At 56.5% G+C, this 22,916-nt stretch overlaps 2 protein-coding genes across 8 annotated transcripts; one reads left to right on the top strand and one right to left on the bottom strand.

Annotated features, from left to right (window-relative positions):
• The first annotated feature begins 37 nt into the window (after positions 1–37).
• Positions 38–12,846, top strand: HEXD (hexosaminidase D). 4 transcript variants are annotated; one of them, XM_037063755.1, is made up of 14 exons: positions 38–384; positions 605–725; positions 1,246–1,387; positions 2,034–2,143; positions 3,686–3,773; positions 4,608–4,772; positions 8,096–8,279; positions 8,989–9,060; positions 9,423–9,618; positions 10,256–10,338; positions 11,346–11,424; positions 11,527–11,628; positions 11,821–11,910; positions 12,477–12,846. In XM_037063755.1, exons 3-14 carry the CDS (start codon positions 1,304–1,306, stop codon positions 12,682–12,684), a joined length of 1,461 nt encoding a protein of 486 aa, XP_036919650.1. In that variant the 5' UTR covers positions 38–384; positions 605–725; positions 1,246–1,303; the 3' UTR covers positions 12,685–12,846. The 4 variants fall into 4 exon arrangements, with proteins under 4 accessions (XP_036919650.1, XP_036919651.1, XP_036919658.1 ...); XM_037063756.1 differs by lacking the exon at positions 8,989–9,060; XM_037063763.1 differs by lacking the exons at positions 38–384; positions 605–725; positions 2,034–2,143 and having other exon boundaries at positions 1,323–1,387.
• Positions 12,847–12,967: 121 nt separating this feature from the next.
• On the bottom strand, positions 12,968–18,450 carry CYBC1 (cytochrome b-245 chaperone 1). Of its 4 annotated transcripts, none has more exons than XM_037063787.1 (7): positions 18,379–18,450; positions 17,526–17,650; positions 16,702–16,743; positions 16,106–16,179; positions 15,391–15,487; positions 14,364–14,508; positions 12,968–14,044 (listed from the first exon to the last, which is right to left on the bottom strand). In XM_037063787.1, the coding sequence occupies exons 2-7, from the start codon at positions 17,608–17,610 to the stop codon at positions 13,924–13,926; spliced, it is 564 nt and encodes a 187-aa protein (XP_036919682.1). In that variant the 5' UTR covers positions 17,611–17,650; positions 18,379–18,450; the 3' UTR covers positions 12,968–13,923. The 4 variants fall into 4 exon arrangements, with proteins under 4 accessions (XP_036919682.1, XP_036919690.1, XP_036919698.1 ...); XM_037063795.1 differs by lacking the exon at positions 18,379–18,450 and adding an exon at positions 17,937–18,288; XM_037063803.1 differs by lacking the exon at positions 18,379–18,450 and adding an exon at positions 17,997–18,288.
• Between the last annotated feature and the right edge of the window lie 4,466 nt (positions 18,451–22,916).

The raw sequence follows: 22,916 nt of genomic DNA, 5'->3' as shown, positions 1-22,916 counted from the left end.
GGGGAGCGTGGCCAGACTCGAGCAATCGCAGGCCGAGCGCGGTGCACCTGGGTGCGCATCCGCAGCTCACCCCGCTGCACACCGGGCCGCGGTTCTCCGCTCCTCCACCCCACTGGGAACGGGTCGAGCTCCGACCCCAAGTCTGAAGCGCGTCCTCACTCCACCGTGTGTCCTCCCGGCGCCTCCGCGCGCCACCTCCCCGGGGTCCGGGCCACACCCGAGAGCATCTCTGTGCTTAGTGGCGTGTTCGAAGGCCCTCTGCTTTCCGTGCAGCTTCCATGCGGTGAGAAAGGAGGGAGAATTAAGTAGCCGTATCAAGAGACCTATGATTCTGAATGAGCCAAGTTAACAGTGAGGGTCATTCATGAAGATTATGTCTCAAGGGTTAGTAATTTACTGATGGGGGCGGGGGTGGAAAACCTTCTGGGATCCACTGGACTAAGAGTTCTGTCCCATTGTTCTGAAACTGGGGCCATTGCAGACCCCTCAGGGCCTGGGGTCACCTGTCCGGAAGCAGCGGAACTAGCCATAAGTGCATAGCTACCTGTAGTCCGGTAAAGAATAGTGAGAGGTGACCCAGGTCTCAGAGACCTCATTTCTATAGACCTTGCAGGAGGGAATCAAAGCAAGGGAACTGGCTCTCCTAACCGGATGGCACTGACTTCTGTACCTTCGCGGACTGGCAGGGGCTTCCGTTGCCAGGGACTCTGATGTGTCTTTCGCAGGTGAGATGTTTCTGCTCTTTGCACCCCATTGTCTCAGGAGGAACAGGGTTTCTATCTGAATGTGAGGCGCACACACGACCAGTGTGGGTTTGAGCTCAAAAATGTCACTTTTACATTTATTCCCTGAAAAAACAGATTTCGTTTGTATGAATTTAAAACAATTCAGCTTTAAAAGCATTGCGGATTTTCACGATACTTTTTTATAAAAAAACCTGCCCCCCCCAGTAATTTAGGTGGTTGCCTCAAGAATTCAGTCATTGAGCACTGGCTGATGTGGCTCAGTGGATTGTGTGATGGCCTGTGAACCAAGGGGTCACCAGTTCGATTCCCCATTTGGGCACATGCCTGGGTTACAGACCAGGTCCCCAGTAGGGGGCGTACGAGAGGCAACCAGACATTGATGTTTCTCTCCCTCTCTTTGTCCCTCCCTTCCCCTCTCCCTGGAAAAAAAAAAGAAAAACAGAACTGAAACAGAAATCAGAAGCCTCTGCCCACTAGTAAGTCTGACTTTCTCTACCAGGAAGAAGTGCCCCAGACAAAAGATTTTTATTGTGTATCTTCACAAAAAAGATAGCGAGATGTCAGGCTCCTCACTGTTTAAGATGCGATTTGTTCACCTGGACCTTAAAGGAGCCCCGCCTAAGGTGTCATACTTCTCGGAGGTAGGAGCTCCCTTTTACCTTGAGGGAACCACTTTGGGTTCAGGCATCCAAGTTATGAACAGAGTCTTATAGAAATGTGTGCTTAGAACCCAGCCATGACACCCAACTGGAGGGGGTCCAGCTCTGTGTATAGTAGACAGGACATGGTCTCCATATCCTTGAGGACAGGAATTCATATCTTTTGAAATAAAGACGGAGTAATGGTGGAAGCTGGAGGAGGAAGCCCATGAAGTGGCCAGCACCTCTGTTCTCTGGTTGCTGCCAGGCATGCACCCCCGCCCAGAGCCCTGTCCCACCCCCACCCCGTTCCCATGCTCAAAGAGGCTCCTCTGTACCGCATCTCGGCTGGACGAGCTGCGTTCTGTGACCCTGCAGCCGGTGGGCCCTGCTCGCTCAGCCCTTCCATCCTAGCTCAGCCACTAGTCAGCTGCTGTTCAGAGACGGCTGCTCTAGGGTGTGTGGTCCCCCCTCCGAGGTGCCAGGTGAAGATGTTACTGTGTTCAGTTTGACGTAACACAAAGTACACATTCCTGGTACAAGGTCACAGGGAGGACGCACGTGGGGTCCATGTGCGTGAGGCGGGAGGGACCTGTGCTGCATGTTTGTCCTTCACACGGTCACTCCTCGCCACCCCCTCTGCTGCCAGGTTTTCCCTCTGTTCCGTGCCCTGGGTGCAGACGGCCTCCTCATCGAGTATGAGGACATGTTTCCCTACGAGGGCCACCTGCGGCTGCTGCGGGCCCCGCACGCTTACAGGTACCTTGCCCCAGGAGGGTGGCCACATGCAGAGAGGACAGTGGGGGGGGGCGGCCACCTGGGGACACGGGTGGGGCAGGCGAGGACTTCACGTGGTTGGACAACCTGTCTGTCTTTATAAGCGCATGTCTCTAATTAAAGTAAAATGCTAAATAAATAAATAAATAATTAATTAATTAAAAGATAAAAATAAAGTAAAACACATTCCCAGTAGAGGGGAAGCTGTGTCCTCGTGGTTGGCAGGTGTGTAGTGCCGAGGGAACCTTCGGCAGGTGCCAAACAGGGGAAGGGGGGCTCCCCTTGAGGCCTCCGTGGATCTTTCTAGGAAAGCGGAGCCTCGAGGGAGAGGTTCAGAGTCTGTGACGTGGGATATGGTGGTCCTGATTGTGCCCTGCTGGGTTCGAGATTACAGCATCCATGTAAACCAGGAGCAAACAGCCCTAAGAAGCATGGGCAAAGGACAATAAACATGATAGTCATAGAAGAAATTAGAATGACAATGAAGTACCATTTTTGCTACCAGATTGGTGAACCCTTTTTAAAAATCTGTGACACTCTGGTGGTCATGAGGGCAAGAAACAGCAGATGTCCTGCTGGTGGGCAGCAAAGAGCCAGGCCTTTGGGGGTGTCAGGGGTGTGTGTTAGAGCCCCCCAGCATGTGGGGGCCCAGCCCTATGGGCGAGCCTTGGGAGGGGTGGTCAGAGTGTTGCTCTGTGGTGAGGTCACCCAGGGCTTCCCTTTGCTTCACGCTCCCCTGTTCTTCCTACAGAGGATTTGCTTTGTTGATTTGTGTTTTTAAGTGAAAAAGGTATATTTAGGGCCAAGGGAGAACTTCACATAGTCAGTACATTTTTAGAGCTGATTAACCTAAGAGATGGTTTAGGCACATAGAGAAACTGGAAGTCACTTTCTGTTGAGGTGGGTTCATAGGCAGAACTCTGGTGGAGGGACTGTCAGCCAAGCTCACACCTGTGGCCTCAGGAGGCCTCCCCCATGGTGGTGGGGGGGGGTTGGCCCTCCACTGGGAGGGACCTTTGTTTCCTCTCTTGAGGAAATCACCTGCTTTCTCTCTAAAGCCCGGACGGTGACCACTTTAGGCTGGGCCTGCCTGGCTTCAGTCCCCACTCTGTAGGGCAGAAGCAGCCCCAGGTGGCAGGTGAATGATGGACTGGGTGTGGCTGTGTTCCAGCAATACCACTTGGGGGCGCCGAAGCGCGTTTCTGAATCATTTTAAATGCAGGCACTGTCCTTCGGTTGCTGCTGCGTGGCAGCCTGCCTCCCCTGCTTTCCGGCGTGATTTGCGGGGCGGTTTCTGGGGAAAGAACCTCAGTGCCCTGTAGTCTGGGTGGGAGCAGCTGGTAAAAGCTGCTCCTGGAGGCTGTGCAGTATCACTTCCACAACTTTTAGGGCGGGGGCGTCGGACATGCTCACAGTCCCTGTTGAGCTTCTCAGAGCTAGGACTGCGCTGGCACCTGACCCGGAGGTGCGGGGAAGGGTGGCCAGGAGCTGGCGTGACCCTCTCAGGTGACTTGGTCTCTGCAGCCCTTCAGAAGTCAAGGAGATCCTGCAGCTGGCTGCACAGAGTGAGCTAGAGGTCATCCCCCTGGTGCAGACGTTCGGGCACATGGAGGTAAGGGGGTTCGGCGGCGTGGCAGGGAGCAGCTCAGCACTGCAGGGACAGGCTCTCGGAAGCCCCTGCGAACAGCTGGAAAGCCGGGAGCAGTGGGTCAGGCCCCCTCTGCCCCAGGGGGAGGGAGAGCTGGGGATGGTGCCGCCTCTGAGCCGGGGCTCTGGCTATCTGCTTCCTAACTGTGCTCATTAAAGTGTGACTGAGCAGCAGCAAGAAGAGGGGACACGCTTTCTCTTTTCTTTGTGTTGCTCCCTTGCTTCATGTGGGAAGGACGCTCCCATGCTCCCCCAGGACCCTCAGACCATTTCCCAGTCTATGACCGTGGGAAGCGATGAGAGGCAGGTGGGCTCCGTGCTGCCCTCTGACAGATGCACCTGTGAGAGCTGCTGACCGACAGCCTCCCTGTGTCCTCGAGGTCCGGAGCCGGGTGCCAGGATTCTGTCCTGGGACCCGCCCCCACTGTCCCAGGTCCCTCTCATGGCTCTACTCTCAGGGCTCTTACCACTTTCTGCCTCTGGGCACTCCCAAAGGTTGTTCTTGACAAATGGTTCTGTCTGGCTCTTGTTTGGGGGGCGATTCCCCGACCTGGTGTGTACCTGGAGCAAGAAGTTCGCCCAGCCTGTGATTCTGCATGTGAAGGGGGCCTGTCTGTTCAGTTCCCACTCAGCCCATTCGGAGAGGCTGGGCTGGGACGTGGCCTCTACAGGGGGTTGGCGCAGGGCTGGGGGCAGGAGCCTGGCCTCGGGTTCCCACCTGAGCCCTCCTTTGCTGCAGGGCCTCTGGCCGGAGCCCCCTCCCCAGGCCCCCAAGCTCCCTCCTGCTCTCTCTCCATAGTTCGTGCTGAAGCACCAGGCGTTCGCTCACCTGCGGGAAGTGGCACTTTTCCCCAACACCCTGAACCCGCACGAGGCCGAGTCCCTGGCGCTGGTCGCAGCCATGGTCGGCCAGGTCTTGGAGCTGCACGCCGGGGCCCGGTGGTTCCACATCGGCTGTGACGAGGTGGGTGCCTGTGTCGCGTCTCACACCGGCCGCGTCCACAGCCGTGTGTCCTCCCTTCACCCCGTGGCTGCTTCCACCTCGTGGCTGCTTCTCTGAAACAGAAAAATGGCCCATGTGCTGAAGGCAGAGGCCGTCCGATGAGGGAGGGCTGGGCCCGAAACTGCAGTGCTAACCTGTGTGCCCCCAGTCCAGGGGGCTTTATGCTCCCGGGGCTGGCAGTGAGTGCAAGTTCGAGCTGGCTGCTTTATCCGATTCATCCGATTGAAGAAAGGCAGTTTTGGGAAATACCACTTTGGGGCCACAGAGCACTGGTGGGGAAAGGTGGTTATATGGGGGTGGTGCCGTGCCCTCTCCCTCACCCTCCCACCGCCTTGTGCTTTCTGCTTCACTGTTTCCTGAGAAACTGGGGCGCTCCCAGCGGGTGCTGAGTATGTCAGGGGCTTTGCCCACATTTTAGCTCCAGAACTGATCCTTTTCTTCAAAGGAAACCCTCTTTTTGGTAGTATAATGCAACCTAAAATCTACCATTCTAACCATTTTAAAGTATGTGAGTCGGTGCCTTTAAGTATTAGGTCGGCGAAGCAGTTCATCTGGCTTTTCCACACGATGACGCTGGCAGCGCTTAGCTGTCCTTAACCTTGTCCTGAACAGCGTGGTCACACTGTCCTGCGACAGGTGTTGTGTGAGCGTGCATGAGAAAAAGCGTGGTCAAAATCAGGGTGCTTTGTGTAGCCATTTTCATATTGAAGGGGGAAGAAAATATGCAGCATTCTTGGCACATTGTGCTTTATTATTTCAAGAAAAGTAAAAGCGCAGCTGAGACGTAAAATAAAGATTTGTGCTGTGTGTGGAGAAGGTGCTGTGACTGATCGAACCCGACAAAAGTGGTGTGTGAAGTTTCGTGCTGGAGGTCTCTCGCCGGACGACGCTGCACGGGCGGGCAGACCAGCGGAAGTCCGCAGCAGTCAGATCGCGACGGGATCGAGCACAGTCCGTGTTGCACCGTGTGGGAGGCAGCCGCTGTGCTCAAAGTATCCTGATCAGTGACGTCGCCGGCGAACGTGAAAACATGTCTTGGTTCATGGAAAAAACTAAACGGACTTTTGGGCCGACCTGATAACATTTTTAAAAATATTTCATCGATTATGCCATTACAGTTGTTCCATTTCCCCCCTTCATTCCCCTCCACCCTGCACACCCCTCCCCCACCATTCCCCCCCCCTTTCGTTCATGTCCATGTGTCACAAGTTCTTTAGATTCTGTGGTTCCCATACTATTCTTGCCCTCCCCCTGTCTATTTTCTCCCACTGTCTATGCTACTTATTCTCTGTACCTTTTCCCCCCTTCTCCTCCTCCCACTCTCCTGTTGCTAACCCTGCATGTGATCTCCATTTCTATGGTTCTGCTCCTGATCTAGCTGTCCTCTTAGTTTGCTTTTGTTTTAGGTGTGGTTGTTAATAACTGTGAGTTTGCTGTCCTTTCGCTGTTCATATTTTTTATCTTCTTTTTCTTAGATAAGTCCTTTTAACATTTCGTATAAGGGCTCGGTGATGATGAACTCCTTGAATTTGACCTTATCTGAGAAGCGCTTTATCTGTCCTTCCATTCTAAATGAAAGCTTTGCTGGATAGAGCAGTCTTGGATGTAGGTCCTTGCCTTTCATGACTTGGAATACTTCTTTCCAGCCCCTTCTTGCCTGTAAGGTCTCTTTTGAGAAATCCACTGACAGTCTGATGGGAACTCCTTTGTAGGCGACTGTCCCCTTATCTCTTGCTGCTTCTAGGATTCTCTCCTTCACTTTAATCTTGGCTAATGTAATTCTGATGTGCCTTGGTGTGTTCCTTCTTGGGTCCAACTTCTTTGGGACTCTCTGAGCTTCCTGGATTTCCTGGAAGCCTATTTCCTTTGCCAGACTGGGGAAGTTCTCCTGTATTATTTGTTTAAATAAGTTTTCCACTCGTGGCTGTTTCTTTCCCCTTCTGGTACCCCTATAATTCGGATGTTGGGACGTTTAAAGATGTCCTGGAGGTTCCTAAGCATCTCCTCATTTTTTTGAATTCTTGTTTCTTCCTTCTGGTCTACTCCATTGACTTGTGTCCCAGTTTTCTTCCCATCACTATTGGTTCTCTGTGCATTTTGCTTCGTTTCACTTAGTGTAGCCTTCATTTTTTCATGGAATTTGCCACCAAAATCAATGAGTTCTGTGAGCATCCTGATCACCAGTGTTTTGAACTGTGCATCTGATAGGTTGGCTATCTCTTGGTCACTTTAAAGTATTGGCTCTGGGACTTTGATTTGTTCTTCCGTTTGAGCCATACATTTTTGGTCTAGTCGTGCCTGTTACGTATGAGGGGCGGAGCCCTAGGTGTTCACCAGGGCAGGGCAACTCAGAGTCTCTGGGCTGTGACGCTGTATGTGGGGGCGGGGTCAGAGAGGGGCAATGGCAGTCCCCTCGGCTGCTTCCCACCGCTGGGGCCTGTGCATCTGTCTCACTGCTCGCTCCTTCGCCTGGTTTATCTGCCCTCAAACGTGTGACCTCGGTCAGCCTGCAGCCTTTTGCCCTTACTGGTCTGCCCCTCGAAACCCCACGCCTGGGATCTGCCAACAGCCGCCTGTGTACCTTGGTCTGTCTGGCCAAGTTTTCCTGTACAACCCCGCTCGCCAGCTGCTGGCTCCGCCCCTCTTACCGGTCTGGCTGAATGATTCGTTGTTGTCAGACTTCCGTGTGGCTCAATTTTCTGTGTTTTCGTTGCGTTTTTGTTACTAAAACTTTGTTGTCTTTAAACTTGGTTGTGTGAGGAGGCAGTGTTTCTACCTATGCCTCCATCTTTTCTGGAAGTCCCGACCTGATACATTTATGATGCTGTGTGACTGTAACCGGCATCTGTGGGACCTTCCCTCCCTGGGAGGGGAACACCACACCCCTCAAGCAGTCGGCCCCATCCCCCGCCTGGCCACCCCTTCGTGTTTGTAGGTTTGCCGGTTCTGGACATTCCCAAATGGAGTTCTAGTGTGTGGCCCTCTGCGCCGGGTGCTGTCCCGAGCAGGTGGCTGAGTGACACTGGTGCGTGGGGGGATGTGGGCTGCTGGGCGTCCTGCTGGGGGACATCAGGGTTATTTCCCTCTAGAGCTGTTGAGAAAGGGACTCTCGGTGGGGGAGTTTGGGTCTCGGTGGGGAAGGCAGGGTCCCAGTTTGCCACTGGCTCCTCACCTGCTGCTGCCCCTGGGGGATCCGCAACCACAGCCTGCGCTCCTGGTTGCTCCTGAGCGTGTCCCAAGGTGAGCGTGTCCCAAGGTGACCGTGTCCTGTCTCCTCCATCCAGGTCTGTCACCTCGGGGAGGGCGAGGCATCCAGACAGTGGCTGCAGCAGGCACAGAACTCCATAGCCACCCTGTGTCTGTCCCACATGCGGGCTGTGGCCAGCCTCACGCGGGCCCGACGTCCCGACATGACGCCTCTGGTGTGGGACGACATGCTACGGGACATCCCCGAGGACCAGCTGTCAGGTCAGCCTGCCTGTCTGCAGGGAGGCTTCCTGGTGCCGGGGAAAGGGGCAGAGCTGTGACTGAGCCCCGTCTGCTGAGTGGGGGAGTGAGTGAAAAGGCCGCAGACAGCCAGTCCTTGTAGAATTGCTGCTTAAACTCCCTCACACAGCATGCCATTCCCCTGAAAGGCGGTGAGAACCTTGCAGGGGTGTGGCAGGATGGATCTGAATCAGGGGTGGCAATGAGGCCTCCAGGGGCCCTGGCTGAGGCTCCAGCGAGGGTAGCAGCAGCCTCTCCAGTCCCCAGGCTCACCCTGCCTGGGTCTTTTGGATGAGCCAGGAGGTTGGGATGGTTACCCCGGCTCTGGCAGAGCTGGGGTCTGGTACCCCAGTCCTCCCCGCCCAGACCAGTACCCACACGTGGCCACTTGGGTTTTGTTAGCATTTGTTACAATTCAGTCCACTTAGCAGCGTGTTCCCGGCACCTGGGCCTAGGGCCACTGGCAGTGGGCAAACAGAGCGGCCCACCTGTGCGGGGATCTCTGGACCCCTGGCTGGGCCAGAACTCTGGGAGTCTGGTCTTTGTCCTGGCTGGTGGCTTCCTGGAAGTGAGAGTAGCACGGTGTGGAATCTGCCCTGGGAAAGAGGGCCTGTGTTCCTTTTTATGTGGGAACGGGGGCAGAGGGCCGTCCCTGGCGGGCTCAGTGCTCACGGCCCCTCTCTGCCCCCAGCGTCAGGGCTGCCGCAGCTGGTGGAGCCGGTGCTCTGGGACTACGGGGCCGACCTGGATGTCCGTGGCAAGGGTCAGTACCGCGTTGCCAGAGGAGACCCTGTCACCCTGATGGCCCAGCGGGGGGGATGCAAGGCCTCTGTCTCCCAGCCCATTGGAACCTGTGACTTGCCTCTGGTTCACTGCCCAGGTCCCCCAGCCCATGTCCTGTGGTCAGGCCCTCACGGAACGGCCTGTCCTAGTGGGCATGTGAACGGGGGCCACTTGTGAGCGGCGGGGGCCTGCCCTCCCCGAGATGGGCACCATCGGGGCCTAGTGGGTGTGGGCTGCCGTGGTTTCTGTCTGCACAGCGTGGAGTCGGGCCCCCCGGTGCAGGCTTGGTTGGTGGCCGCAGCTGCCTCAGGGCCCAGTCACACCTGTTGCTCTCTTGCTCAGTGCTCCTTGTGGAAAAGTACCAGAAGTGTGGTTTCCCCCGGCTCTGGGCCGCCAGTGCCTTCAAGGGTGCCACGGGGCCACACCAGACCCTGCCACCCGTCGAGCACCACGTCCGGAACAATATGCAGTGGCTGCAGGTGGCGGCCTGTGGGCCGGCGGACCTGCTACAGGGCATCGTCCTGACTGGCTGGCAGAGGTGAGGCCACCCAGCCCCCGTCCTGGGAGGGGAAGCAGCTCCCATGGCTGGGTTACATCGCCCTCCACGGCTCGAAGCCTGGGCCTGCGACCTTTCTCGTTGGCAGGAAGGCTAGGGAGGGTGCTCTGGGGACAGCGTGGGAGGTGTGTGGGCCCCTCACACCCTGTTAGTTGCCCCCACATTCTCCATGTCAGGGCCCCCGTGGACTCTCTGGTCCACGTGCATGTCTGCAGTCTCCACAAGACCACTGCATGGGGCCCCTGCACAGTGGGAACCGGGACAGATGGTGGCTCTTTGGGATTTCATACCACTTGGAAATTTGAGCTAGGAACTGACCCCTGTCCTGGCCGAGTCCTGGTTGCAGTCCTACCCTAGCATCCGGGGGAAGGGGAGGCCAGGTGGCCCCAGCACCAAGGGCAGCTGGAGGCAGGGCCTTCGAGGGGAGCTCCGCCCTTGCTAGCAGAATCCTGGGAGTGGTGACCACAAAGCAGTGGGCCAGGCAGGGCTGTGTGGGTGGGGCTGGCACACCAGGGTGCTGAGGGCCAGCAGCCTGCTTTGCAAAAGCTGGGAGGCCTGCCCTGGGGTGCATGGGCTGGGGTGGAGGGGCAGGAGCTGAGCACTTCCCCCGTGGACTCAGGTATGACCACTTCTCCGTGCTCTGCGAGCTGCTGCCCGTGGGGATCCCGTCCCTAGCCGCCTGCCTGCAGTCGCTGCTACGTGGTATGGCGCCCTGCTCTCCCAGGAGGCTGGTTGGAGGGGGGGGGGGGGGGGGGGCGCGCCGGGGGGGGGGGGGGGGGGGGGGGGGGGGGGCGGGGCAGCAGTCCACCCAGGGCCCACGCCCTCTGGGTGGACTGCGGTTCCTCAGCAGTTCAGGGTGGGGGGACGACACGCCCTCTGAGGCTCAGTTACCCCCACCCGCTGCCAGCCCAGGTTTTCAAGCCTAAACCCAAGACAGGCTGGGAAGTTAGGGAGCATGCCCCCTAGACACAGTGAGCCCTGGAAAGGAATCCATCTCAGCGCGGATGAGGAACGAGGCGCTGCCTTTGCTGCCTACCTCCAGTGCCCCCCTGGGAACCTGGGGACGGGTCCAGGGCAGCCCCCGGAGCAGCCTGTCGACAGGGAGGGCTGGTCACAGAGCGTGTGCATTTGCACCATGACACCTTGGAGGGGGTTGGCACGAGGACACATGTTGGCACAGAAACATGTCTGGGGACACAGGGGGTTGGGGCCGGCAGCAAACAACCATCCAGAGGCCCAGGCTGTGCCAGCAAGATGGAAGGAGGGACCTCGTTAGGGACTGCAGAGCACGTGTGGTGCTGGCTGAGCCTGGCGCCAGGGCCATCTAGGCAGGCGCTGTCACCCACACTGACTGGGAGGTCTGTGCACACAGCACCCCTGCCTCACTGGTTCGTTTCTATTGCCCCCGGAGTCCAGGACCCCTGTGGGGAGGCTGGAAGGTCCGATGGCAACCCCCGTGCATCAGCCCATTGGTCTCTGGGCCGTGGTCCTGCCGGCAATGCAGGTCTTAGTTCTCTTCTCTAATTTTTAATTTAACAAACACATTTTCACATGTTTCGTAAGAAGCAGCAGGGTCTCCTTGGGGTTGGCACATGCCTGGCTGGCCTGGCCAGCAGTCCCCCTGGTCCACTGCCACCCACAGCCAAGGGGCCCGGGCCTTGCCAGCTCCTGCAGAGGCCCCCTAAGCCCCCGTCTCCGGCTGGTTTCAGGGGGCTTTGCCGAAGAAGCCAGAGCAAGAGTGGAGAGTCTTCTCGGAGTCCCGAGCCTGGAAATGACCGGTTTTGCGAGGTGACCTCCTGCCCCCAGCCCCGACGCCCATCCCGGTTTTGGCCCCCGGCCCTGCCTCCCGATCCTGCTCTGCCGGTCTCAGTGCCTGGGTTCTCTGTGCAGTGAGGGGGCCGGCTCCTTCCCTGGCAGCGACATCCTGGCCCTCGTCACGCAGGTTGGCCTCCACCTGCGCGGCTCTGTGGACGAGATGCTGCAGAAAGACAGGTGAGCGAGGGCCGCCCCCCCCCCCNCCCCCCCCCCCCCCCCCCCGCCGCCCCGCACCAACACTCTCCAGGGAGAAAACGATTAGAAAATCTCTGCCGGACTGCTGAAGTGTTTCAGAGACGTTGTTTAAAACCACCCAAGGCTGCCTTGCCCTTCCCTGGGGCCCACCTGTGTGTGTGGGTTTGTCCGCAGGTATGTGACGGGCTGGTTCAGCCCCTACCATCGCAGGCGGAAGCTCATCCACCCGGTTATGGTCCAGCACATCCAGCCCCAGGTGCTAAGGTAATTCACCCCTTGCACAGCACCCACCCCTGGAGCTGTGTCCTGTGCCACATGGTGGCAGCTGTGGCCATCGCCTATGACAGGCTTTCTAGCTATCACAGGTGACTCAGCCTCGCTGAATTGGCTGTGCCCCTAAATGTTAGGGAGCTCATGGTGTTCCTAGCCTAAAAAGGGGGTGACGAGAATTACCTGGGCAGGGTCCAGACCACCTGGGGCCAGTCCTGGGCCCAGCACACCATGAGCTTAAGTCCTCCCAGCACTGGGGGAGACAGGGCCTGCCAGCCAGCTCTCCCCGGGGCACTCTCTGCTCCCAGCTGTTCTGAGGCCAGTGCGGGTGCCCCACTGGGTGCGGGGTATTGTGCACCATTGACAGGTGCAGGTGCTGGCAGCCCCGCCAGCTGGTCAAAAATCACGTCTCAGGTTCAGACATTAAAACATGATGGTCAGCCTTCGGCTCCCCACACTGCCGACAGGCCCATTTTATGGGCGGGTAAGCAAACCAAGATACAGGACCACGCTGCTGCCCAGGGTCCTCACCAGGGCCCACTGCTGTCTGGGGCCCGCAGTCTCCTGGCCAGGTGGAGTGCTCTTGTACGGGAGCTGGAGGCCGCCCTGCACCGTGTCTTCCACGAGGACGCCGTGGACGAGTGGCTGGAGGAGAATGTGCGGCCCAGCTTGGGGCGGCTGCAGGCACTGCTGCAGGACCTTGGCGAGGCTGCAGGCCCCCAGGCCTCGCTGGCCAGCCCCAGCTCTGACACCGGCCAGGACCCTTGAGGGGTCCCATTGTGCCTAACCTGACACCAGGCAGGCAGTGCCCCCTGCACAGGGCTGTCACCGGGGAGAGGGAAGCAGAAGACACGGAAGGAAACGCAGACCTGTTCACTGACTGGCATGAACTTTAATTCTTGTGAAATAAAATGGAAAGTAGGGGTGGAAGCTGTCCTACTGGGAGCATGACTGACCTCACTGGGCCCTGGCTGAGCCAGGCCTCCCCACACTGGCCCCCATGGAGGGTGGGGACACCTCACAGCCTTGGCAGGAATGTACCAGAGGCAAGCCAGTTACAACATTTTACTTTATTTTAGAAAAAAAGCATCTCAGATTTAAGTGCTTGAAAACCTAACCTCTGTAGGTCTAAATGACCATGTTCCCAAACAGAGCGGGCTGGCTGGGCCCTGCTGAGAAGGGAGAGGGTGGCTGGAAGCTGCCGTCTTTCCTGACATCCAGGCCACCTTGGCCTGGCTGGGGGTAACCCCAGGGTGCTGCAGGCTGTGCCCAGTCGACCACACTCTGAGGTGCTCTTGGGGCCCCGTTAGGTAGGTGCAGCCCATATCCTGCGTGAACAGGACCCAGGGTTCGAGAGAAGCTGGGGCCTGACTTCCGGGGAGGAAGTCCTGGCTTTAAATGCTGGGCAAAGCTGGAAGGAACCCTTCTCTCCTGGAGTGGCCTTGCCAGGGCTGAGGGTCCCTGCCCGTGACAGCCCAGTGCATCCTGGTTGGTTCTGAGATGAGCCATCTTGAGGGAAGAGTCTCTGTTGGGGAGGCCATGTGGGCCCCTGCAACCCATGGGTGGGACCTCACTTCTGACCACTGAGGAAGTCTGCCCAGGGGATGTGGTGTGGGGGGCCAGAAGATAATGCTGGGGTTCCTGGGGACTATGTGCCAGCCTCCATGTCCACAGCCTGACCCAGCCACTGGCCCCACGCTCACCTGCCCAACGGCACCCTGGGGAGCCTTCCCCTCTTGGAGTTCACAGCCCCACAGTGCTGGTGGGCTGTGGGGCGTGTCTGTCCACTCACTCTCCACGCTGCCCACCTGGGCCCATGCTCTCCCGGGCACCATGGAGCCACAGAGATGGTCTAGCCATGGCTCTGCTCAGAGAGCTGCAGGAGTGGCCAAGGGTCCCACACTGGGGCTGCCAGGGACACAGCTGGGTGACGAGAAGGAAGACTAGCCGGTGGCCTGTCAGGCCCGCCAAGGTGGCGTCAGGACCGAGCCCAGGGGCTCTGTGGGGTCAGCTCTGGCCCCCGGGGCCGTCGGCCTCACTGTCGCTGCTCTGAGACAGCTCCCCAGGGCTCTCAAGGCGGTGCAGCTCCAGGAAGGCAGTGATGAGCTTGGCAATGGCTTCCACGTCACTGGGCCAGACGGGCGCGGGGAGGGAAGAAGAGCCGGTTACCATGATAGAGGTGCAGCCAGAAAGACCACACCTGTCTCACCCCGCACCTCTGCCGCCCCCAGTGCTCCCCAGCAGGCCCTTCTGATTTGGTCCTCGCTCTCACCTGACCCCAGCCCAGCCCTGTCCCCATGGGGACCCATGACATCCCCTAGCAGTGGTGGCAGGCCTCCCCCATGGTTCCTTTCCCCCTGTGCCCCGCTATTGTTGCAAGGGCCACCTGATGGGTGAGGGGCTCTGGCGGGCAGCCCTTGCCACCCTGCCCCTGTCCCAAGGCTCACCTGCGGTGGCCCATGACAGCACTCTGGGTGAGGGGGTGAGAGAAGCCTGTGGCCGAGCGCAGCACCACCACGAAGCCCCGCCCGAAGTACCGCACCTTCTCCTCTTCCACGTTCACGTCCTGGATGTCATGCAGCAGGACCACCACTGCAGTGGGCACAGGGCGGGGCAGCTCAGGGCAGTGTCCCCCACACCCGTGTGCTGAGCACAGTCACAGGGCTACTCTGCAGAGGACCCTGTCACACTTGCCATGAAGCAGAAAGCATTGGTCACTGTGTCACAGGCTGGACCTCAGAAGACAGCCAAGACCCCGACCTTGGATGTCACAGGTCAGTGACCGCAGTGCATGGTCATGCATCTGCTGGGTGGCGGCCAGTCTGGGTGAGAAGGAACGTCCAGCGGACCCACCGTGGCCTGGAAAGGCCTGCTGTCCTCTCACGACCACCCTGCAGAGGTGGAGCCGTTCCTGCTGCTGCTGCTCCCCAACTGCTGAAAATGCCATCCTGGTCCCCGTGGCCGGTCAACGACTCAGGGAGGCCTGGCAACATGCTTCAGGCCAAGACCCGTCTAGGGGTGCTTCCATGTCCATCCAAGAGGTGGGACACAACCCTGTTTCCAGGCCCTGGGCCCGTCCCAGCCACCACTCAACCCTCAGTCCAGCCAGGAGGAGCCTGTGCCCTGGCATCCTCTATGCCTCACCTTGGTCATGGCCTGCCCTGAAGAGAGTGAGCAGCTTCTTGTACAAGCTGAATGTCTTCAGCACAACCTTCCCGGTGCCCTTGTCAAAGATGGCCTCCTAGAAAACCGGCCACAAGGTGGTCACAGGCTGCTGGCCTCAGTGCACAAGCTGACCGGACGCAGACCCCCACGGAGGGGCCTGGGCNGGCCAAGACCCGTCTAGGGGTGCTTCCATGTCCATCCAAGAGGTGGGACACAACCCTGTTTCCAGGCCCTGGGCCCGTCCCAGCCACCACTCAACCCTCAGTCCAGCCAGGAGGAGCCTGTGCCCTGGCATCCTCTATGCCTCACCTTGGTCGTGGCCTGCCCTGAAGAGAGTGAGCAGCTTCTTGTACAAGCTGAATGTCTTCAGCACAACCTTCCCGGTGCCCTTGTCAAAGATGGCCTCCTAGAAAACCGGCCACAGGCTGCTGGCCTCAGTGCACAAGCTGACCGGACGCAGACCCCCAGGGAGGGGCCCGGGCTCCCCGACTTGCCTGCCCTCACCACAGCAGACCTCTTCCTTGCCCTACCAGGCAGCACCCCCAACCCGACCCCCAGGTGCTGCTCCGCCAAAGCCAAGCTGCAGCCTGACCCAGGCTCCTGGCACGTGAGTGGCCCAGGGGCCTCTTTCCTCTTCCCAAGCAAAAGCACAGGGACAAAGTCATCCAGCGAGGGGGGGGGGGGGGCAGTGGGAGTCAAAGGTCAGAAAACAGCCCGGGCCAGGCAGCTCAGGGGACCAGGAAGAGGAACAGGGAGGGGGCAGTCACCAAGCGCCCAGAGGAGTGCACTCGCCCCTCACTTCACTCTGTGCTATGGGAACTCTGGGAAGGAAAGAATTTGGGTAAAAACCGTCATGACAAGCCTCTAGGAGGAAAGTGGCTCCGGAAGGTTCCCTGGCCCAGGAGTAGTGACAGGCAACTCCCAGGGGCTGAGCCCTGACGCTGGGAACTGCTGCACTGATGCCTCGGAGTGTGGCGTCTGGCCTGGTCCCCACTGCAGGGAGCGGGGGCCCGGGTGGCCTCACCTCCCAGTCCTCCAGGTTCTGCACGGCCACGAACAGGCAGCCCGTGACGTAGAAGAGCTTCCAGCCCAGGCTGTCTGCGGACAAACACAGGACACGCCAGGTGAGGGCAGCAGCAGAGGACCAAGGCTCCAGGAGTGGCATCTGGGGGCCCTGCCTGCCATCAGCTCTGCCCTCACTGTCCCCTTAGGTGTCACTCAACACAGGTGGTTCCCAGCATAGTTAGTGGTGGGGATGGGGAGGTGGGGGGGAGGCTTACAGGGAGCTGCTAAAAGTGCAGCTCCTCCTTCAACAGAACCTTAAGCAGATGCAAGAGAGGACCTTCCCGAAGAATATTTTCTTTTACAAACTTAGTAGTGGGGGACAATTATTTTCAGCACAGGAAAATGCCCGGGATACAAGTGAGGTGCAGGATGCAGGGGATGTGAGTATGAGGGAGAATACATGGCACACAGGGGTGGGGCCGCCTGTGAACCATTAGGAGCCAGAGGGACCTGCGCTCCCAAAGGCCACGCCTTGGGGGATGGAGATGATGGGCTCTCCTTTTCTCTCCTTTCCGAAGAGCTGAGAAAGCTACTGGGAGCAGGCGCTGCACTCACCTCCACTGTAGTAGGCAGCAGCCAGGCCGATGGACAAGATTCCTGCAGAGAGAAAGCAGGCGCCTTGGTGTTGGGCCACCACCAGCTGTGTGCCCGCCTCCTTCCCCTTCCCACTGCCAGCGATGGGGGGGGGGGGGGCAAGGGAGAGAAGACCCCCAGGCTCAGGCCCGGGGGAACTTTGTTCAGAAGCACAGTCTGTACACCGGACATGTCCATCCACATGCAGATCCAGAGCTGACTGGGAACCACACGGAGGAGCCCAGTGTGGGTTTGACCCCAGTAGTAGGTTCATGGTGCGGAACGAAGACAAGACGTCGTAAGGAATCACAACACGATGCCGGAGGAGACACAGGGAGGAGGCCACATGCGGGGTCACAAGAGAAGGACCAGAGACAGCCTGTGGAGGGCACGGAGGCACCTCCTCACACCTACGATCCAGTCGCAGGCGCAGCTGCCCCACAGGTGCAGGGACGGAAGCCAGGGCAGCCTCCACCACTTAAGAGGAAGAAAGGAACACCCATCGCCCCTCACGCGGGCCCGAGACATAAATCAGACCTGCGGTCAGGTGTGCAAAAGCAAGTAAAGGGGGAGCGCGGGGCACTCAGGAGAGCACGCAGCGTTAACTAACCTGTTCAGTGGTGGAAAAGGCCAGACAGGCACAAGAGTAACAGCATGGACAGAGCATAGAACCCAGAAGAATACAAAGAAATAAAACAGTTCTATAGCTTGGAGAAGTAAATCAAAGGATGGAAAACTTAAGTTTTCACTCTCATCCTTTTTCAAAGTTAGGTTTTTCAGTTGGGGGTCAATATGCAGACCCTTACCGACCAGCAGGGACCAGGACCGGATGCCCGGAGACCTCTTCAGATGGAGGCAGGAGCTGCTGCGCCTCTCCACCTGCATGTACATCCCGGGGCCGTGCGGGCACCACTCTCAACAGGAGACAGGGCTGGGAAGGGCAGACACACGGACAGCTGGAGCTCAGCGGCCACTGCCCAGGCAGGTGCCAGCTCCCCAGGGCAGGGGGCCCGGCTGGCCCGCCAGCAAGGCGTGCACGGGCTGGGGAACCCGTCGGCCTCCGATGACCACCGTCTTTCTGGTTCTTCATATCACCCTATGCCCCAGGGACCCGTTTCCTCTGGAAAGATGGCCCTTCTCTGCTCAATTATACTGACTGCACTGAGCTGCTCGCCCTGCACTAACTCAAAAACCATCAACCGGCATTTGATCCTCACCTGCTCTATCTAACCCGGAAACTTTAGCCCCCAGCCACCTTCAAGCTCCTGGGACCCCACCGGGACCTAGCAGAACGCCCTGACGTCCCTGTGCGGGTCCCCGCCAAAAAACGGAACAGCCTGTCTCGTGGTCTGAGTCCGCTCTGGCGCGGACGGAAGAAGCCAGCCGTGCAGCCTCCTCGGCTGCGGGAGGGAGAAGGGCCCCTGCAGACGACCGAGCCTGCCAGGTCGAATCAAATCCCTGAAACCGCGGGTGCTGTTCGCCCAGGATCACTGCATCTGCGCTCGTCACTGCCCGCGCAGCGAGGTCGCCCGCTGCGCGAGGGGAGCCGCGGGCGGCCTGACTCCTGCAGCCCCCGGACGCCTCCCGAGCCCGCGCCCAGGAGAGTGGAGCCCGCAAGCCCCGCCGCCCGCCCCGCGCCACCCATGGCCCCGCGCCTACCGAAAACGCCGACTGGTGGGCGGGGGCGCAGAGCGGGACGTGAGGCCGCGGCTCCGGCGGCTGACTTCCGGGGCTGGGGGCGGAGCCGCGCCAACTTCCGGGCCCGTGGGGCGGGGCGGGCAGCGTTACTTCCGGGGTTGGGTGGGGCCCTCATTCATCAGGAAGTAGAAGGTGGTTGCTGCAGATTACCTTTGCGAGATGGCGGTGCAGCCTCTAAACGGCGGGACTTTGGTGGAACTGAGGAAGGTAATGGACCACGACAGCGCTGACTGCGCACCTCCCACTGAACCACCCCGACATCCCGGAACCGTCCTGGCGTCGGGGCAGAGAAGCGGAGCCAGGCAGGGGATGCGAGCGGATAGCGGGGGTTTGCGCAGTGGCGGCCGCGGAGGCCCGGCTCTGGCCTGAGAACGACTGTCATTTACGTCTCAGAAAGCCGTTTAAAAAGAGGAAAATAAAAAGAACCTAAAGTTAATCTAACAACATACGCATGAAATTTTATAGTAAAAAATGTAAGAACTTGCCTATTTGCATCCGGATGAAACCCTTGCCTAACTCGGTGGTCTCCCAGGTGCGGAAGAACGCAAGAGTTTATAGTCCTGTTTATTTTTGCCTTTTAATATTTAGTTTTGTTTTATAACTTACATAGGTTAATACAACCATGCGTAATACTGCCTATAAAGAAACATACAAACATAGAAGTTTTACCAACATGGGCACACGGTACAAATTTTGGAGACATTTCTTTACCAGTCGTCTTCAGATACTCTGCCCGTGGTTCCCAAACCTAACCACGCACCGGCATCACCAGTGGGCTTTTCGGAGCGCTGCTGGATCCTGTTCCCAGACCCCGGTGGGGCCTGGAATGTAACGGGTTGCGGATGCTTCTAGTCCAGGAACCACTCTGAGAACCTCTGCCCCAAGCGGCAGCAAAACTGTGCTCTGGCCTTGGCTGGTGTAGCTCAGTGGATTGAGCGCGGGCCTGCGCACTAGAGGATCGCGGATCGATTCTCAGTCAGGGCACATGCCTGGGTTGCAGGCCAGTTCCTAGCAGAGGTCGCATGAGAGGCAACCACACATTGCTATTTTTCTCCTCCCCTTCCCCTCTAAAGATAAATAAATAAAATCTTTAAAAAACAACAAAAAAACTGGGCTCTGCCTGAACATCGAGGTTCCCTGAACAACAGCTGGTGCCTCGGCGCACATCGCCTCTTCTTGAAACTGCCCTCCGTTAAGACCCATCATTGTCTTCAGGGTCCATGACTTGCTAACAAGCCCCCTCCTTAAGCCCCTCCTGCTTGCTGCAGCTAGAAGTGATTTTATTTCTCTGGATTAGGTAGAACTGAGTTGATACCCTGTAAATTGTACCTTTGCACCCCACCTTTCCTACTAGATTGTAAACCATTTAAAAAGGAAGCCTGCACTGGCATTCTATAAATATTAAATGAGTGAACAAATGATAATCTGACTTGATGAAACTCTTGCTGAAGACTGGTATCGGCAAAAGGCTGGAAATGAATACAATCTCCAAGAGTAGGGGACCGAGTGAGTAAAATATGGTGCCAATTATCAACGATAGCTCAGTTCTAAATTCAAACTTCACTGCCTGCCCTGTGAAAGTGAATCTGAGCCGGAGATTTTCCTGTGCTCTCAGGCGCGATGTTCATCTTGGTCAGTAGAGGGCGCTGGACTACCGGGTAGGACCTTTTCCTGGTTCTGGTGTGCCTGTGCTGGGTCCACAGGCTCCTTCAGCTCACCGGGCTTCTCCAGCGTCCAGCCCTCGCACTGCGTACTGGACAGCAGCTCCCAGTGTCCCCTGGGACCCTCTTATGTAGTTTTGTGCGAAGGGCCTCCTGTGAGACACCTGCGAAAAAGCTTTCCCAGCAGCCCGCCAGGAGGTTTTCCAGTGAGTCCCACCGGGGCAGGGCCAGGTGGTCCCTCTGCTGTCCAGGGAGCCGCAGCTGTTCTCCAGCAAAGTCCCGTCCTCGGTTGGCCCTGGGGTGCAGTGGGCTCCTCACTGGGGGCTCCTTCACAGCCTGGGGGCAGGGGTTGCCTGTTTCTTGCCATTTGTACATTCTTTATACTGATTTACTTCATATTGGCCTCCTTGCTCCACTCCCTAGTTAGTAATTCATTGTATTAAGCCCTCTCTGCTCAAAGTACTGTGTACTTTCTCTCTTCTGATTGGCCCCTGTTAAATACATCCATCCACTTGACGGAGCACTATGCATCTGTTGGAAAAGGGAGTGAGGGATACCTGTGTTAGTGTGGAGAACTCTCCAGCATATACGGTATTGTTGAGTGAAAAGAGTAAGGTGGGGTAAAGTGTGTAAATATCCCATAGTTAGAAAGGAGGTTACAACCCTGGCTGGTGTGACTTAGTGGACTGAGTACTGGCCTGGGAACCAAAAGTTCGCCGGTTTGATTCCCGGTCAGGCCACATGCCTGAGTTGCAGGCCAGATCCACAGTGGGGGGCCACATGAGAGGCAACCACACACTGATGTTCCTCTCTTTTTCTTTCTCCCTCCCTTCCCCTCTCTCTAAAAATAAGTAATACAGTCTTTTTAAAAAAGGTTACAGATGCAAATAAATGCATATATTGACACACATAGACTGTGGTATTTTGGCAACGGACACTGGGTTTGTTAGCACTGTCAGTCCGGTACCTTCTGTGCATGTGATGGGAAAATGCAGCTGAGTGTTTTAAGGAGGAGCCGGCGGGAACCTGAACTTTGAGCCTGAGAGAAAGGAGCCACAGTCAAGATCCATGAGGTTCATGTATGTGAGCCCTGTACCCCTGGGGTCGGATGAGAAGTATCAGCGGGAATTCATATTTTATCTTTAAAAATACATGTCTTCTAATGCTATCCACTGGAAAGTCCTAGAAACAATGACCCATCCGGTAGCGATGTGCAAGGTGCCCATTGCTTCGAATGCCCATTCTGTGGTTTCCAATACCACTTCCTACTAAAGGAACCAGGCTTCTCATACAAAAGGCCGATTTAAGCAAAAATGAACAAGGAATTCTATCAAAAGCAGAGACTAATTAGCATCTCGTCCGAACTTCAGAACCTAACTGAAAAGATTCTCATTGCCAAAAAAAGACAAACTGTCTGAACATGAGTAAGAATAGTTCAAGTGAATTGAAAGTAGTCATATGTTTAAATCCACAATTCATCGTGATATATTTTTAAATTCTTGGTTCACTTTTGGAGGATGCTGAGAAACAAACTCTGATTTTTTGACAGTCAATGAAAGAAAAGAATCAAGCATTTATCCTGCCTGTAAAATCAAGCATTTATCCTGCCCATTTATCCTGTAAAATGTACAAGAGTAAATAGTAGGTGAGAAGAGTTTGTTATTATAAAAGCATTCCCTCCATTGAGACAAGAAATGGCTCTGGCTGGTGTGGCTCAGTGGATTGAACGCTGGCCTGGGAACTGAAAGATCTCTGGTTCAATTCTCAGTGCGCAAGTCTGGGTTGTGGGTGAGGTCCCCAGGTGGGGTCATGAGAGAGGCAACCAATGGATGTATCTCTTGCACAAGGTGTTTCTCTACATCTTTCTCCTTTTCTTCCCCTATCTCTAAAAATAAATAAATAAAATCCTTAGGGAGGGAGAAAGAGAGGGACAGAAACATTAATGTGTGGTTGCCTCTTGCACGCCCCCTACTGGGGATCTGGCCTACAACCCAGGTATGTGCCCTGACTGGGAATCGAACCGACGACTCTGGTTCACAAGCTGGCACTCCATCCACTGAGCCATGCCAGCCAGGACTAAAACCTTTAAAAAAATAAGACAAATGGTAGGATTAAAACACCATCTTAATGGAGAGTGGATGGGTGGATTGATGAATCTAGGTAAGCTCATCAGTAGCTGGTAATTAACACTAAAAAAAAAAAAACAGTAGAACATCCTGATGAAATTACACATCTATAAAATATTCTCTGCCAAAAAAATTTAACCTGTGATCAAACCACTAGAATGTTGTAATTACCCTTTACTGGAAATTCAGAGGACGAAGGTAAGAAAAGGATCCTACCGGGATGCAGCCAGCACCTAGGAGAAACCCTACAGGTGAACAACCTGATTTCTCAGATGGAAACTACACATTAAAACAAAACAAAAAACACCAACAACTGTAAGTGAGCCTCAAGTTATTTCAGCGCAAAAATGTTTTTTTTTTTTAAGATGTTATTGATCTATTTTAGAGAGACAGGAAGAGAGGGAGAAACAGGGAGGGAAACATCGATTGGATACCTCTTGTAAGTGCCCCCACAAGGGATGGAACCCAAAACCCAGGCAGGTGTCCAGATGGGAAATTGAACCCTCAGCAACCTTTCACTTTTCAGGACAATGCTCAACTCACTGAGCCACATTGCTCAGGGCACAAAAAGTTGGGTCTTTTTTTTTTGAAGGTGACTTGAGAAACACACAAACCAATTGTAATATAGACGATCAGGACATACTGGACCTTATTTAGATCCCAATTTAAACTAAAGAGGAATGAGATAATTGGAGAACTCTATACATTAACT

Source organism: Sturnira hondurensis, unplaced genomic scaffold, assembly GCF_014824575.4.
Source record: "Sturnira hondurensis isolate 20B ecotype Veracruz unplaced genomic scaffold, ASM1482457v3 Scaffold0001221, whole genome shotgun sequence".
NCBI classification, from domain to species: domain Eukaryota; kingdom Metazoa; phylum Chordata; class Mammalia; order Chiroptera; family Phyllostomidae; genus Sturnira; species Sturnira hondurensis.
Note: the sequence above shows the minus strand (reverse complement) of the source record. Positions and strands in the feature narration are given on the sequence as shown.

Excerpts from the sequence above, each read along its gene's own strand:
- CYBC1 (XM_037063787.1), bottom strand. The coding sequence starts at position 17,610 with ATGTACATGCAGGTGGAGAGGCGCAGCAGCTCCTGCCTCCATCTGAAG. Across the intron at positions 14,509-15,390 it reads CAGGGCAGGCCACGACCAAG|TGGTGGTCCTGCTGCATGAC; the intron begins GTGAGGCATAGA and ends TGCCCACTGCAG. Across the intron at positions 14,045-14,363 it reads GCTGTCATGGGCCACCGCAG|TGACGTGGAAGCCATTGCCA; the intron begins GTGAGCCTTGGG and ends CGTCTGGCCCAG.
- HEXD (XM_037063755.1), top strand. The coding sequence starts at position 1,304 with ATGTCAGGCTCCTCACTGTTTAAGATGCGATTTGTTCACCTGGACCTT. Across the intron at positions 9,061-9,422 it reads CCTGGATGTCCGTGGCAAGG|TGCTCCTTGTGGAAAAGTAC; the intron begins GTCAGTACCGCG and ends TCTCTTGCTCAG. Across the intron at positions 9,619-10,255 it reads GTCCTGACTGGCTGGCAGAG|GTATGACCACTTCTCCGTGC; the intron begins GTGAGGCCACCC and ends CCGTGGACTCAG.